The following is a 16,874-nucleotide window of genomic DNA, read 5'->3' as shown; positions in this document are numbered from 1 at the left end:
AAGAATTCACCACAGATGAACAGAGAAGTCTCAAAATCTCCCAGAATATACTGGAATAAACCATATATTCTTAATAGAAAACTATTTAACAAAGCTTCAGGGTTCTCCTTTCTCTCCTGGCAGAATCATCTACTTTTCTCTGAGGGAGGAGGGGCAGGGTGGGTGAAGCTTGAAATTACTACTAACATTCTAGCACCAAGTAGAGCCCCTGTGTTAAAAGCTGCCATGTTTGGAGGCTTTCAGCTACAAATTAAATCTGAATCACCTCTTGCATATTTGAATGGAACACCTGACAAATACTCATTAACCAAGCTGATTAAATTCCTTTCAAAAAGGTGTATTTGTATAAATGTCATGTCTTTCACAAACCTGGGAGGTGGGAGAAGTCTTACTGTTTCTGTTTAAATGCCAATTAGAAATACCTGTTTTAACCTGGATTGGTTTATTTTTTTCCTTCTTGCATTCTTGAAACAGAAGTTGCAAAACAAAACCCCCCAGATTTGCATGTGTGCAGGAATAAAAAGGAAGGATTTTAATAACTTCAGGACAACTGGGCTGGGCATTGGGTTATGTGTATTCTGCCTAATTACACAGGATGACTGATAGGGGTGCTCAGGTAATGGGGCCAAAGTAGGTATGTGAAGGCATGATGGATCTCAGTCTATAAATTTAGCATACAACCAGAAATTTAACACAGATTAAGAAAAAAAAACGTTTCAATAAAAAGCCTTTTCTGCTACACAAAATCCAATACTTTATCTAAAAATTCATTTAGAAAAACCCATGTTTCAAGGGGCAGCTTACACCCATCTTGCATGATGCACGTGGATGAACTGGCAAACAGTTCTGTCCAGGTCTTTGGGGGATCTGGGACTTGGTACAGACCTGGAAGCCATGAATGGTGTCATGTCCAGCTCCAGTGGGAAGGAGACGTACGTAGTGATCTTTCGCCTCAGTTTGGCTGAGTGTTCAAACCGCTGCAGACAAAGAGGAAAAAGTTTATTTATTTCTTCAGAGAAAGGCTACATTTTCTGTCTTTTATCAGCGTGCTGAGCTTAGGAACAAGAACACAAAAGCACATTAGCAGTAAGCACCCAGGGATCTTTTACCACCAGCTACCTGGGCGTGGAGCCCCGTAATAAATACTAACACATTTCTAGCAGGAAAATGAAGCAGAGTTTGTGGAGGGAAAATCCTGCACTAATTACATTACTTACCTTAACAGCTATACATATAAACTTATTCCCAACTCACATTAAAAAAAAATTATTCAACAGAGAGGGAACACTCAGCCATTACCCCAATCATTGCTCATTTGTACTACACTCTGCTCAAATAGATGCTTGCTGCCTACACCAGCACACAAACCTGGTGACAAAGAGAGCTTGCCATAAGTTCACAACACTTCATCCACCCATCCAGTCACCTCAAGTGACAGGATCCAAGCCCACACAGGAATACCAATTCAAATCAGGGCAAAAATGGAATATGATAAAGGAAAAGCCTCTTCCCTCTGCCAAAAGGAGCCTGCAATACCCACCAGCCTCTCCTCATCTTCTCAACTGAACATTAAATGGAAACAGGAACAAATACCAGAAAGAGATGAATGAGTTTCTATTTAAAGGCAGCTTCTCTCCCCATTTCTCAGAAATTCTGCTCTATTTACACTTAAAGTTAATTATTTTCCAATTGTGGTGCCATAACAATTCCCTAGCAACAGATCCAGACACGACAAGCTGAGAACTCTGTAATTCTTATCTTTTGTGTTTCCTTTTTGCTTTAATACACAAAATGAAATTTGCAATTTGCATGGACAGGACAATACTATCACTTAGAAAAAGCAATTTATTTTCAAAAAATGTGCCATTGTTCCAGGTAACACAGATACTGAATACTGAAGTGAGTGTGGGGCTGAGCACCTTCAGGCTCCTTGCCCAAAGAGCAGAATTACCTAGGTGTATCTTGCTAACTACTCTGCAACAAGCAACTAAAAAGAAAAACAAGAGCTCAACACCCCCAAAACTCAAGTTTCAAAAAATGTCAACAACCCTGAGACCTCAAGAACACTCTTTAGGAATACCACAACAGCCAGAGAAGAAAGGGATTGCACAACTGTGTTCCAGCCAGGCTAATATCTGTGGCATGTGAGATTTTATTTATGCCACTCAAGATGCACTTGAAGAACTGCTGGTCCAAGGGGGTGACCAGCTGAAGGGATGGTTGTCCCAGTCTGAAAAAGCTTGTGAATTACAGAAGAGGAAATTCTTTCCACCTGCTAACACCTTTTTCTGGTAGAAAGCAGAATCAATTTTTTCTCCCAAATACACCTTCTTATGGCATTCTATTTTGGTGTCAAGACCTCTCCATTTCCTTAACAAGCCTCTGAACAAGCCAGATTTTGAAAATAAATTTTAACTTGCTGCTATGCTGGACACGGAGCTGCTATGTAATTTAAAAATGCCAAACTATAATCGTGTCTTGAATCCAGCCCATGACTTGCTCAATGAGACCATGACACTCCAGCTACACAGATTATTAGATTTTCCAGTCTGAATGTACTGACCCAGCTTACAGGGCTATTGGAAAATAAACCACAACTGCCTGCATGCTACAGCAAAGTTCAGCAAGTGTTTTGTCATGACAGCTACAAGATAAAAGTCTAATTCCACCAGTATTAAAGTTACCCAGGTGTTTTATCAAAGTTCAAAGCTTAGAAACCATGTAAGAAACAAAACAACTCAAGTCCCTGGAGGAAAATCCTGGAGTGTGTGTTCATTCAATTCACCATTCCCCAGCTGGAAGAGAAGCAGTTTCATAGAATGATTTGGGTTGGAAGGGACCAAAAAAGGTCACCTAGCCCAACCCCTCTGCAGTCAGCAGGGACACTCTCATCTAGATGAGGATGCTCAGAGCCTCAAGCCTCACACCTTGAGCATCTCCAGGGATGGGGCCTCAACCACCTCCCTGGGCAACCTGTTGCATTTTCCACTACCCAATACAAGCTCCCATTTGTACACAGCATGCTGGCTGCATTTTAATATCTGTTTCCAGTCACCATGGTCACCAATAAAGTGCTGTTCTTCTTTAGTAGCTCAAGTGGCACCAGTATCATCAGCAGCCAAGCAGTTTATTGAATCAGTGGTCACAGCAAGAGGCCAGTGATCACCAGCTGCTGCCCAGCACTGGGGGGATTCTGGCATTCTGGCTCAGGAGACACTCAAGGCCTGAGAGGGCTGCATCTGGAAAGCTCAAGCAGATCAAAGATGCAGTTAAATGACTGTGGTGGCTGCTCCCACAAAGGTCTGGGCCATCACGTTTCAAGGACCCCTTCCCTCTTGACACAGAATGACCTTCAGCTTCCTCCTGCACCACACTCAGCTCTTTTTAGGCACCCAGGACTGAACTCTGAGGACACCACCTATGACATTATCTCCCAGTGCTGCATCTGGCACAATCTGGATTGGAAATGTTGAGCATCACATCACAACTGGGAAGATAAAAAGAAGCCTTCTCCATTGCAATCAGTTACTTTTGCATGCTTTTTCTTCAACACAGAATTCCTCTGTGGCAATCTTCAAGTAGAAGGGTAGGGTCAAAATTTTACCATGCAGGAGGAGCAAATGGAAATTGGTTTCTGTGCTGGTTCAGGTTCTGCACCAGTTTTCAATTTTGTTTCTAGAGTCTGATTAGCTGGGTTCCCCCAGACATACTGCAAACCTGTATTATAGATAATAAAATATCTTAATAGGAAATCTAGGTGGGCATGCAAGTTGTTCTTTATATTAATTTATATCACAAAAGATTAGTCACTGAAAGGCAGATGATATGTCCAGAGATTTAACTTATCCTCCCAGAGAGGAATACACATCCTCTGCTCTGCCTGCCCCCTATGAACTTACTTTGAGATGAAAACAGGCCACAATGGGTAACTTCTTCATAGTGAGTTGTTTGGTAGATTCCTGGTAGCTATGGCAACCACTACATTTGATTTTGGCACTGCTTCCTAGATGTTCTGGCCTTGTAAACCTGAAAAAAAATATCAACAAGCATAAGGGATGCACAAAACAATCAGATGATTTTCTACATCTGCTGAAAGCACTTCTTCTGCTTTAACTTGTGGGTCCACTGGCACCACAACAGAGCTCATGGCATTTAAATCTCATTTTGAAGAAACTCAACACCTATAATAATGTGAAGTGCTCTGGTTCAGATATCCAAATCTGACATTTATCACTACTCTACTGCACAACATTGCACCCAAAATGCTTCAGTGTCTGAGAAAAGAGCTAAATGTGGGTTCACCTCCTTCAACAGGACAGCTCATTTCCAGATAGAAAGCAAAGATCTTTTCAGAACTGAAAAAAAAATTGATGTGGAAGTGCCAAAGCAAGATGACAACTTCTGTGCTCAGCTGCATTGCTATCCACAGGATGCTCCTCTAGCTTGTAGCCCTCCAGGGTTAGGATCAAAGCTCTGAGATGGAAAGGGCTGTAAACACAAAGCTCTTTTCAAAACACAGATAACTTCCATGAAAACCCAAGTGTTGACAACTAGAAAAATCTCTTTCAAAATTTTCAGACAGAACTACTCAAGGGAGCTGTGGGAAGAGGCCATTACAGAACAGGGAACTGCTTAGAGAAAACACCTCTGTCTTCTCACAGCACACTAAAGCAAAACATCTCCCCCTTTTTCTGAAGCTGCCAGCACAGAAAAGGCCAGGAGGATGGACTGCTAAGTCCCTTCCTCCAAATTTAGACTTCCATGGGGCAAATAAATCATCTCCCCAGAGGCTTCTTTACAAGTAGGGCTTTTGAGATGAAACATTTTGAATTATAAGTGAACATTTTTCACCAATGCACACATTAAGCAGGTGAGGGCAACATGGGGTCAGCTGGTCACTAAAACTGCTTTGCCTCATTCTGTTTAGGGCCAGTGCTGCCTCCAGCATTAAATGATCATCACAGGCTTATGGTCTCCCCTCTTGTTTAATTAACAAAATTTCCTTTCTGGGCTTGTTTTTTTTCTTTTTTATTCATTAATGACATATTCCTGCTCAATCCTTCCTTCTTCAAGCCACCTTCAGGTTGCATGGCCACACAGACTAACACATCCCCTCCTTATTTGAATGCAAAATATTCAACCTCTCTGCTAATTTTGGGGTAAAACCCTAGATCCATCCTCTTGAGACATTAAGAGTTCAACTTCTTCCCAGAACCCATACTCTTTGAGGTTCTCTTCAAACCTGGACATTTCTCCTTCCCTTATCATCTCTCTCTGATTCCAGTAATTCCCATGCTGAAGAAAATCACCAAAATTTGACCAGCTTTGCCTCCTGATATATTCTTGCATCAGCATTTTCTCATTTGTACTAATTCCCTTGTTTTCTTATAATTGATGATCTTAAAAAGTGTCCAGAACCTTGGAAATCAGATGTTGGAGGCTATGAATTTTTATTTCAGGAGGATGAGCTTTGCCCCAGGCTCCAGGTAACCTCTTCCTCAAATACATTTGACAGATATCTGCATTTGCCCCATGTGAATGACTTGCAGATCTGCTAAGAGACCCAAGTTAACATTACATGAAGCCATCACATCCACTCCAGTGACTTGTTTCCAAGATGCCCAAGTTTCCTGCTCAGAATTACCTTCATCTTTCTGAAAGCTCTATTCTTGTATTTCTGAATGCCATCCCTGCAACTAAGCTGACAGTGGCTGACCCTCAGCTCTGCTTAGGGCAAAATCCATACTTGGGGTTGTAATTTAAAGCAATATTCAGTGAATTGTGAACTTTTTCCACGTGCTTGCTCAGCAGACACAACCAAGACTATGGAGTCAGCCACCAGTGGTTTCAACCATTTCCCTCAACTGTCCAGTGCCACCTGAAGAAGAGAATGAAGCCAAATTCTTTATTATCCCACCCAAAGGGTTATTTCTTTTGTCCCATACCTTCGCAAGCAGTCTGTGAGCGTGGTGGTGCCTGACACATGGCTTTCCCCATTCACAACACTGCCATCACTGCCTGGACTCAGGGGCCAGAACGGGGTGGAGGAGCCTGGCAAATCCAAACTGATGTCCCAGAAGGGGTCTATCGTTGTGGAAACGCCACTAGGAGAAAGCAAAGAGTTTCAGGAATGTTAAAAAGAAGTGAAGAGTCCCTCCCACTTGAAGGGGCACTGACACTCTTAGAGCTTTGGGATCTACATCACCCCTAGAGGGCACTCAAAGCTGACAGAAAACACAGTTGCTCTGGAATGTTTTCCCCCCACTGTCTTTCTGGATATGTAAAAGCAGCATGGTTTGGGACACTCATGTTAAGTACCAAATGCAAAATACATTCATTTACTACAACCTCCCACCCTCTGAAGATCTGTGACTCGGAGTGAACAAGCGGAGACAGAGGAACTGACCACTATAAACCAGTTTAACATCCATGATGAGAGCTACCTGCATCCCCAGCTGGTGCTCTGGTCAAGACATGGAAGATGGTGCTTAAGGCTTCTTTGATAAAGGGAGCCAAATATTTTGGCTATACAATACTGCACTGAATTAAGCTTTCAAGTTTGTATTCACATCTCATCCAGCATTTGATGAGGCCAAAGAATAACTGGATTAAGTAGCAGTGTATGTTCTCAATCAGATTTCTCTACAAAACAGCTGAAGAGAAGCCAAAAGCCAGACTATGGAAAAAGCTTCTAAAATCTTACCTTGTATGTGACTCAAATCTTTTCTTCCAGCATTTACATTTTTAAGAGGAGTCAAGAACTTCAGAGGTCTAAGCTCCTCATCTGGAAGCATTTTCTGTTTGTAGTTATTACACTTAGTTTTTGAGTTCTCTCTCCCTCTAAAACCAATGTCTTTCATTCTGCAATCTCATTAAGCCCAGAATATTCTGCCTTTTCTCCAGCTTCATTTGAGCAGAAGTTGTCAATTTTCAAAAGAAAACTTCTTTTGTTTAAGTTTCATCAATGCTAATATTGTGTCATAACACATTGTCCTGGTTTGAGCCAGGCCAGGACCAAGCTTTTTATTATCATGCAAGGTTTCTTTGGCTCCGTGAGGCAAAGAACATAAATTCCCAAATTTTCCCTACAGCAGATCTTCTGCAAATCTCTCCAGGAGAAGGAGAATAAAAGCAGATTCAACAAGCACAGCACAACAGCCTGTCTGCAGGACAGCTTGTGGAATTATAAAGTATGCAGGACAGAACAAAAAACAAGAACTCTGACTTCTGCACTATGGCAACACTACACATCTTGAAAGAGAAATCAACTTGCTCCAGCACATGGAGTACAACAAATACATTTTTCCTTACTCTTGTAAAACATTCACTTGCTGGTACCTGAGATTATATTAGTGTTAGCCTCTTTGAAAAGTCTCCTGATGATACATGAGGCTCCTAACTGGAAGAAAACATGGTTGCCTATCAGAATGTTCCTCAAATGTAGTGGCAATTATATAAATTCAAAACCAGGGAAGTTTCTGGGAGTCTTTTCCTCATGAACTTGGAAAAGAACAGCCTTTTGTAGGCAACTAAAAACCTTCTGTCCATAAGCCTGTGGTCCTTTCCAGGTAGCTTTTTTAGCATGCCTAAATCTGTATCCCAGGTAACCAGCAACTGACTGCCTTTAGCTGATGCCACATTTAAACAGTTCCTGTCTTGCTGGAATGTTGCTGGTGTTTTATCAGAAGTCAAGAAAGAAACAAGTCAGTACACAGCTGCAGTGGGGGCTGTACAACTTGAAATCAAAGTGCAGAACCAGAAAAAAAGGACTTACTGGCAGACTTGACAGGTAACATCAGACTGCAGCCCGCCTGTGAAGATTTGGTCTATGATGCAGTTACAGTGGTTGGGGTTGTTGGCCTTCTTCCCATTATCATCACCTGGAGGAATGCAAACACAGGCTCAGAAGTCAAAAATCCTCTGAGGGAACAGTGGTTTGTCTTGGACTGTGTCTCCAGTAACTCTTTGTAACATAAATCTATAAATGTACTACGAGCTCACACTGAAAATACTGAACAAAAACAAGGTAAAAATAACTCCTGGCAATACCCAGGATATGATCTGAAGGGGACTGAAGGCAGTTGATGCCTGGAGAGGGGAAGCTTGAAGCCATACCAGCTGCCAGCCAGCCCCTTCCTCTGGGTACAGCCTCATCTCCCTTTACAGATCCTGCTCTGCACTATCTGGTGTAAAGATCAGTTCAGTTGCCAAGGTAGTTCATGAAAAAGACCATTTCAGCTTCACTTAAGAGTGCCACCAGGCAGTATTTGTCTCTGAGAAACCAGCCATGTCTTTACCACAGCAGAGCTTAATTTATGCTTAGGCAGTGTTCAATACCACCTCCCTTTTCCCAATGAACACAAGAGGAGAAACCTCAGCAGTTCCTACTTTTTAATTCCCTCCCCAGTCAACTTCTGAGAGTAGGGTGAGGGGAGGAGGTCTGTTCAGCCCCATTAACCCCCAAGCCTGCAGCCTGTCCTTTCAACACAAACATTTTACCTTCCCTTCAAGTTTTCAGTGGTGAGAAAATGAAAGATGTTCTTATCTGAAGGGGAAGATAAGTGCTGTGTCTTCCCCAGCCTCTGCAGAGACACAGCAAAGCCTCTGGGTTCCCAAGGGGCACAGGGAATGCATCCCCATCTTTTAGGTATAATCAGCTGTCACTGCAGAGCTCAGGAGCAGAGGAATTCATTTCTATCATCTGAGTGCTGAGATGAGGCCAATTCAGCTTCCTGAGACTAACCAGAGCATTAAAACAACCAAAAAACTTCTTGGCACAGTTCTCAGCTTTAAAGCACACTCCTCCTCCCATTCCCACCAGGTAAGCTGGGAGTGAAACACTTTTTCTTTGGTTTCCAAGACCCTGCTGTTTATTTTCTTTGGGTAGGATGGATGAAATTGGTTTTGCTCTGTAAACAGAGATGCAGATGCAAATCATCTTCCCAGCAAGAACCAGGCTAATTATCTTGTGACTGACAGAAACTGCTAAGCCAGAATCATGGTTTCCTGGTATCTTTAACTTACTAGTGAGTATTTCACCTTTAGAAATTAATTCTTAAGATGCTGTCTACTCAAATCAGAACTATTACTGAAAAATAATTGATTTCTAGTCAAGAATGTCAAAAAAAACCCACCCAGGTAAAAACAGAGCAAAACCACAGCACTATTCTTGTGCCTAAGGTGTTCTGGCTGGAGCCTTCTTGCAGAAGAAAGGAATGATTTTTTCTTCCTTTAGAAGTTTGTTGGAAAATCCTGTGTAAAGTGAGAAAGGTTCCACCCAAAACTAAGCATGGAAAAATAGACATGGGTGATACCTACTGAGCTGCAATGAGCCACTCCAGTTAATTGGATCCTAAATGCCTCAGAAGAGCTCTCACTTCGGCTGCCTGCTTTGGGAACTTTTTGTTTGACTTGTCAAGAAGAGCACATTGTTTCCTTAAAATGGCTCCTGAACAAAACACCCTAAAATTAGATTTCCAATGTCCCAAGTTCAAGCTGGGGGTTATCAGACCCAGGCTCAGGCTTTTCTTGATGTTTTAGCTAAATCTTACTTGAACTTGTGATCTTTTTAAGGTCTCAATTACGCTAAGCTAATGAATGGAGCATGGAGTATTGAGACTCTAACAAGATATTCTTCACCTTTACAGAAAAGATCACTTCTGAGCTTTGAGGACTACACGTGGGTTTTCCAAAAGGAATTTAAAGGGTTTTTTACCCTTGTTTTTAAAACTCCACTTTCCCTTTTTCAAAGCAGCAGCACACTGCTGCCACAGCCCTGTACATCTCACCATTTGAAATGTTATCTCCCTCTCTTTTAAGAAGCAAAGAAAGTGTCCAGAGGTTTTTCACTGGACCACAGGTACCACCCCTCTTGGACACCTTTTCCAGGCCAGTTCTGCCCTACAGGAGGGACCAAACCCTCCCTGTTCAATTAGACAAGAGGGTCTCAAAAGAATATTCTTCTGCAAGCTTGATCCCAGCAAAACAGAAGGGCATTACCCACTCAGTGTTATTTCCCATGGCATTTGGTTGGAGAGGAGGAGAAAAAAAAGAAAGATTACCACCTACTCACACTTGTCAATGTGTAACAGATGCTGAGAGGAGGTATATTATGCAGCTGAGAACTAGAAGCTGCTAGATTGCTGTGCTCAAGTTAAGGTTCCCTTCTACATTTCTGTCTTACAAAGTAGGTTTTAATTTTTATGCATTTTTGTTTTTCAAGCTGTTCATTATTCCCACTTGGGAAAAGTAGAAGCTTCTTGAAAGAGACTGGTCAGCACGAGACCAAGAGGAAAACTTCAAAACACATCAATGTAAACACCAATGAAATCATAAGAGTGCAGAAAATGGAGTTTAAAAGTTTGGATTCAAATTAAATGCAACTGAAAAAAAGAATTTACTACTACTGCACCACACATATTAACTTGTATTCAGATATATGCATTTAACATACTACTAAAGGCAAATCAAATGTAGTAACTTTAAGAACAGCTATCAATTACTTTTTAGCATTTCTTTGAAATAAAAATCGGGCAGCCTTGCCACTAACTTCCATTATGCATTTTAAATGAGGAAAAGGAATTTCAGGACTTCTGGAGTTTAAAAGGGGCATTTATCAAAATGACACTAATGTTGACTTTTCTGCTTTACTTGGGGCCCCAGTGTATGACAAAATAGTGGAGTGTAACTCTAAGAGTAGTGTGCAGAATGCACAGAGCAGGGCCCTGGTTTGCTCCCAAAGCTCAGCCCAGCATTCTTTCTTGGCAGGACACTCAGCACCAAGTTTCAAATCCTCTTTGTAGCAACCCTTGTTGAAGATGAACACAAATGTTTCATAAAAACAAGATAGCTGAAGAATCAGGTTTGAAATATTACTCTTTGTTAGACAACAACATTGGCTGAAATAAAGCTTAGGATGAAAATGCAGGACTAAATTTATTATTATTATTGTTTTGCTTTTTGAACCTCTGTGGACAAATGCCCATCTCTGCCACTTGACTGCTGCTGCTCTTGCAATTAACAAAAAACCCAAATCAAACCTCACAGGCAGGGAGTTCACTGGGCTGAATAATAACTTTCAAATGGCTGCCTTGCTCCATAGAAGAAAATAACAACTCTGGCCTAAGTTTCTCCCAGGCTGAGTATATTTGAGACAAAGTTAGTGAACTACAAAGTGTTTGGATGATGGAACCTCACTGTCATGGGAGTCTGCAGAATTAGAACCCTGAATTTCTTCAGAGCACTGACAATTAAGATGTATGTTGACTAAAATGCTGACCTAATGCTTTACATACTAGGCAGAAATACCTATTATTTACATTTCTCTAAGAAATGGAGAGCCCTGGAACTCCTGAAGGATCTCACACGAAGACTGAGGTATGCTTTGCACTTGTTCTTGATAGAAGAGTCTAAGAAAACATGCAAGAAGCAAGAGATCAATGTCTGATCATTTTCAGCATCTTCTATAATCCAAACATACTCAGAGACTGAAAAGCAGAGTCATCCTGCATTTTAAAGAGCAAAGTCAATACATGCCAAAGGACAGGCTAGATTTCAGAACAAAAAAAGGTGGCCATTACCTAAACACTGAGGCTGTTCATAGCATTACTCTGGTGAAAAAAGCTAATTTATGGTGTAGAGTGAGCTCTGCATCTCATTCAGAAGCTTTTGTGGAGAGACAGACCACAAATGCCAGGGTACAATGATGCTGCAGAACTCTGTCAAACCAGCAAGAGAGATGGAAACAGCACAAAATGCAGTTACACCTTTAAATGTCATTTATAGGAGTGATGTTAGAGAAAGAATTCCAATTCAAGATTTTTTTTTTCAGTTGGAGTAATGCATTTAAGGACACAACTTGTGCCCATTTTGGGTGAGCAGTAGAGGAAGAGAAGTGATTTACAGCTTAACTTCTCTCCCCCAATACTCCTTTGCAGTTAGTCAATATTTCTCCAGCTGCTGGAATGAAAAACAGTGAAGCAGAGGCATGACACATTAGTTTCCTTTTCTTCAGAACCATTTCCTATTACTCCAGCAGCAGAGGAGCCCTGCTCTGTGTGCAGAGTGAGCCCTCCAGATGCCACAGCTCATCACAGCATCTCTGGCACAAGGAGACCTCATCTGTCTGGGTAACCATCCAGGTATCCTGGATGCTTCCTGGCTTCCAAAACTTCACAGATCTGTGCAAACAGAATGTAAAAAACAATGATGGGCAAGCCTATAAATGATTCTCTCCAATTTCACACTTGGCACGATGCAGTGTTCCAAGCTCAGCACTAAATGCCCACCAAAGTAATTTGTTTTTCCTGACTTTGGGAATGACAGAAAAATGAGCACTGACAGACTTCCCTGACTTGCATTCCTAGAAAGCAGAGTAAATGTTATGGAGAAAGGACAAATTACCAATGTCAGCTAAACAAACATCACTGGATATTTATACAGTTCTTAGCATAATGAACATTTTCATTTACTTTGGTGTCTGAAGCTTTGGAGATCATGAGTAACACTCCAAAGCCAGGACTTTTGGAAAAAACTTCCCTATACTTTATTTTACTTCACTGTGTGTTGTTAAACTTCATGACTACTGACTGGAAGCTTTAAAAGCTTTTTTTTTTTTTTTTGATTCAGTAAAATACATATTCAGTATTGGCAGGGGAGGCATTATTTGCTTATTTGTAGCTTTAGAACATATTCTCATTATTAGTAATAATATTTTTACATATGTAATGCTTCATGTGTGTTTGTGCGTGCAGAAAAGCATGTAAGTGGGGAACCTTTCTCATTACACAGCAAACTAGTTATTCCAAAAGTGGGTTATCACAACTGTACTTGAAATTCTGGTTTAAATGAGCTGTTTGGTTCCCACACAACTGCACAACCACTTCTTTTAAATCACCTTGATGTGGTACAGATAATTTACTGCAGTTTAATAAAAGTCAGTCTATTCAGAGACAGAAATTCAAAAGCCTGTGAAGGACCTGTAGAAGCTTTCCCACTAGTAGTGCTGTGGTAGCTTAGGTCCTTGCAAGTAGCTCAAACTTAATGCTATCCATTAAATAACTGAATTTCAGTTCTTGTATTCAGTATAAATGGAACCTCTGCCACAACCCCAACGGGCTCAGAACTGAAGGTGCAAAAACCCCAAGTTCAACACAAGCAAGCTAAAACCATCATGAACCTTCAGAGCAATTCAAAAGCCAGTGTTTCCAACACGTCTGTGATAACCAACCAGTAGTAAAAGAATCTACACACATGCAAGTGCTCTTTCCAAAAAACCTCTAGCAGATTATTTCAAAGTTTCAGGACAGCTCACTGTTTGATTTAGGATAGACAGACCCAAGAGAGCCAAAAAAAAAAAAAAAAAAATTGTTGGGAAAGCTTCATTTTGTTGGTAATTGCAGAAGATACATCAGATAGATTCTTCATTTAAACCTAAACCACACTTTAAAAAAAAAAATCAGATTCTTTATCAGTGAAAAGAGTGTGGGTCCTTTATTGTTGGAAGTTTCTTCTTTACGATTCTAGAAGACAACAGTTCTCCTTCAGAAACTAATTGGGAAGTATACAAGAAATGCAAACGAATTTTGTATTGAAGATGATGAAAAAGCTTCAGGATTTGTAAAATCAGTGACTCAGAAACTTTACAGGAAGCATGAACGCTGTTTGCAGCTGAGTTTAGCCAGTGTTAAGAAGCAAGAGGTCAGTGTTTGGAGAGACTGCTCCTCACAGAGCACTGGTTTCATCAGGCTTATGGACTTTATTGAGGTCCAGTTAGTGACTGCCAAATGACAGATATTAATCATTACAGAAGAAGTGTTCTGTGTACTTCAGTTCTGAGAAATACTCTTTCTGAAGCAGACTCTTTTGGAGGACACCTATTATGAATCTGAACAAGCACATAAGACTATCTGAAAGATAAAAGCAAGACTTTGAATGTTTCAAGGAAGCACCAGCAGCCTTCCCTTTGACAGTCCTCTGATAAACCAAAAAATGGACCTCTAAGTGCCTTTCCCAAGAGCACTGGAGGAAAGTTGAGTGCCTTAAAACTTGTATTTAGTGAGTAAGGGTTTGTTTGTTTGTTCTGCCAGTATCAACCCCAAAGAATAGTAAAAATAGCTGTGCTTAAATGAACTAAGCTAGATCCAACATTGGTAGACTGGGAATTTTTCAGTTCAGATGTAGTTCAATTAACTAACATGATGTACATCATTTCATATGTTACCAATCCAGTTCAAGACTTAGGTAATTCACCTCGAAAAACATGTCACTGAGTATTTTCACTGCATTGTACAGTTATGCATTTCTATACACAGACTAACAGAAGATACCAAACCTAAATACTCTTTTTTCTTATTCACATTTCTGTATGCAGTTGGGTGTAATAAACACAGTACAATAATACTCAAGCAGAACAGCCACAGCCTTCCCTATGTTATTTTCATCAGTCCCATGACACACTGAGTTCTAACTACCTCAGGTATAAATAGAATTAAAATGGCAACTTAAAAGAAAAGACAGTGACTCAATGGTGATTCAAATCGATGTACAGGCTTGTCTGTTTCTAACTCCAGGTAATTTCTGACAGGGGGAATGGTTTCTTTCTTTCTTTCTAAACCTTTTCCTTTACATCCACCAAACATTTCAGAAGGGATTTGCTATGACCCCTGCACCAGGAGATGCTACACTTGATTTAAGAAGAGATTTTTCTACCTCTTTCTGATCCAATATTCCTTGTTGACTGAAGACTTGGTACAAGCCTTACCTTTGCAGTGTCTGTGTAGCACATCTAATGCAGCAATGAGGAACTCGTGTGCATCTTGTTGCTCGTACCCTGCTAAATGCCGTGCATGAGTCCATACCAGGTGCAATAACCTATATGGAATGTGAGGAGATCGGTGCCCAGAGTAAAACTGCTCAAAGCAAAGAAAAGGACATGACTGTTAACAAGTTACACAGCCTCAGTGCATTTCATTATTAAAAAAAAAAAACTTAAATGAGTGCAATTAAGTCAAATAAATTCACACCACTTAGTTCCCATGGTCTTAAGAATAAAGTACAGAGAGAGCTTTTTGTCACAGACACTGAAGGAGTGATCTGGGAACTCAGCACCTCAATTTTAGCCCTTGAAATTCCTTTGTTTGTGATAGAGAAGCCCTAAACAAAAAATAAGTTTTAAAAGAAGAAGAAAAGGGCAAGCAACACTCAGAAATTCCCTACTGATACCACTGGCTTTGAGTAAAATAGCCCAGGGGAAGAAAAAATTCCTACATATGCAAGAGATCAGTGATTTTGTTGACAAATTACAACCCCCCAGACCCCCCACCCGAATCAGGACAAACCCTGAAGATGAGAATATCAGATATCAGGTGCCATTGAGCCTCTGACCCAAGGGGAGCTCCATCTGATGGCTGTGCATGACCCTACCTTTTGGAAAAGCTTCCAAGCAGGACAGCAGCTCCAGCAGCACAAGGCTTTAGAAAGAACTTTATTCAGCACAGCTCTCTGCAAAACTTCATTCCTCTCTCCTCGGTGTCAGCTGCCTGTTACTGCTCCTGCAGGGTTTTGTTGCTGTTGTTTTGGTGAGGTTTTGTTTGTCTGTCTGTCTGGTTTGGTTTGGTTTTGTTGTGATTTTTTAAAAATAAAACCAAGCACCTGTCCCAATTGAAAAAAACCAACCACAAAACAAAAACCAACCAACACAAAGTAAGAAAAACAAACAAACAACCCCCCAACAAAACCAAATGAACCCAAGAAACCCACTCCAAGGGTCTGTGTGTTTCTGTGGGTTGAGGTTCTGCTCCTTCATTTGCCCCCCTCAATTCCATCCAAGTGCTGTTACTGCAACTCTTCTACTTACATCTTCCTGGGTCCTCACTTCTGCTTCCAATTCTGGCATTGGGAGCCTGAGACTGAAGCTAAATCCCTTCTTGAGCAAACTGACTTCTTTATCTTCACCAACCCCTATACCATACCAGCTCTAAAAGCAAAGCAGAGATGCTTGGGATGTCCCTGCAAGGAGCCAGAAAAGGCCCAAAGAGTTTATTCATTTAGGCTTTAGGTTGTATTCAACAGGGTAACATTTGGGGGTTTAGTACATGAAAATTTCAGTCATTTTGCCCTCCCTAACCATTGCAAAAGCTATTTGCCAGTAAAGGCAGCCTGCAACCCCAAGATTATGTTTTGCTAAGATCCTATCAAACCCATGGCAGTTTATTTTCAGTTACTCTTCCCAAACAGAAGACAGTGGGCAGCAAACACAGAGAACAATAATAAGATTTAAAATCCCAGCAGTATCTAAGCTCTCACTCTCAAAAGTGGGTTTCCTGCTCTAGCCAGTTTCTCCCCATCCAGTCTGAGCATTTTATGGATCAGTGGAAGCACAAGCACTTGTGCCACAAACCTGCCTAAGCTAAAACATACTGGATTTTAACAGACAGGGAGTCCAAAGTTCTCATCTGGTCCTCACATCTGGAGGGGTTTTGTAAAGGGTTTCAGCCTGTTCCTTAAAAAGAAATTTCTCTGCTGCAAGCTCTGCTTTTTCCAAACAAGATGCTCTCTACCTTTGCAGCCAAACAATACAAAATGCTTCTATAAATAAAAAGATCAATAGTTAACTCTGATGCCAACGAGAACGACACCGAGGGACTGGAGCAGGAGCAGAGTAATTGAAATCTGCTGACACAGCTGCTGCTCAACATAATTCAGGGAACTGCAGCAATAAAACTTCTCTGGTCTGTCACTCCTTCCAATTAGTCCCAGAGCTCTCCAGTCATTTCAACCAACAACACTCTCCATAATTACTCCACTGCAGACACGAGACCTGCCAACAGATTTTACCTTCTCCAGTGCTTCATTAAGATTAGAGGAATCTAACG

General features: G+C 41.0%; 1 protein-coding gene across 14 annotated transcripts in view; it reads right to left on the bottom strand.

The window, feature by feature from the left end:
* The window catches only part of USP22 (ubiquitin specific peptidase 22), an 87,544-nt gene that overhangs the window by 5,265 nt on the left and 65,405 nt on the right, over window positions 1-16,874 (bottom strand). For 12 of the 14 annotated variants that reach the window (XM_030459798.1, XM_030459800.1, XM_030459805.1 and 9 more), the window contains 6 exons: window positions 14,762-14,909; window positions 11,319-11,408; window positions 7,775-7,880; window positions 5,946-6,104; window positions 3,900-4,026; window positions 886-977 (listed from right to left, as the gene is read on the bottom strand). In XM_030459798.1, coding sequence (XP_030315658.1) covers window positions 886-977; window positions 3,900-4,026; window positions 5,946-6,104; window positions 7,775-7,880; window positions 11,319-11,408; window positions 14,762-14,909 — 722 coding nt within the window. The remainder of the gene's footprint in view (window positions 1-885; window positions 978-3,899; window positions 4,027-5,945; window positions 6,105-7,774; window positions 7,881-11,318; window positions 11,409-14,761; window positions 14,910-16,874) is intronic. The other 2 variants (XM_030459796.1, XM_030459799.1) reach the window with 1 other exon arrangement.

The sequence above is a fragment of the Calypte anna genome, chromosome 14, assembly GCF_003957555.1.
Source record: "Calypte anna isolate BGI_N300 chromosome 14, bCalAnn1_v1.p, whole genome shotgun sequence".
Classification (NCBI taxonomy): domain Eukaryota; kingdom Metazoa; phylum Chordata; class Aves; order Apodiformes; family Trochilidae; genus Calypte; species Calypte anna.
The sequence above is the reverse complement of the archived record's forward strand: the minus strand, read 5'-3'. Positions and strand labels throughout refer to the sequence as shown.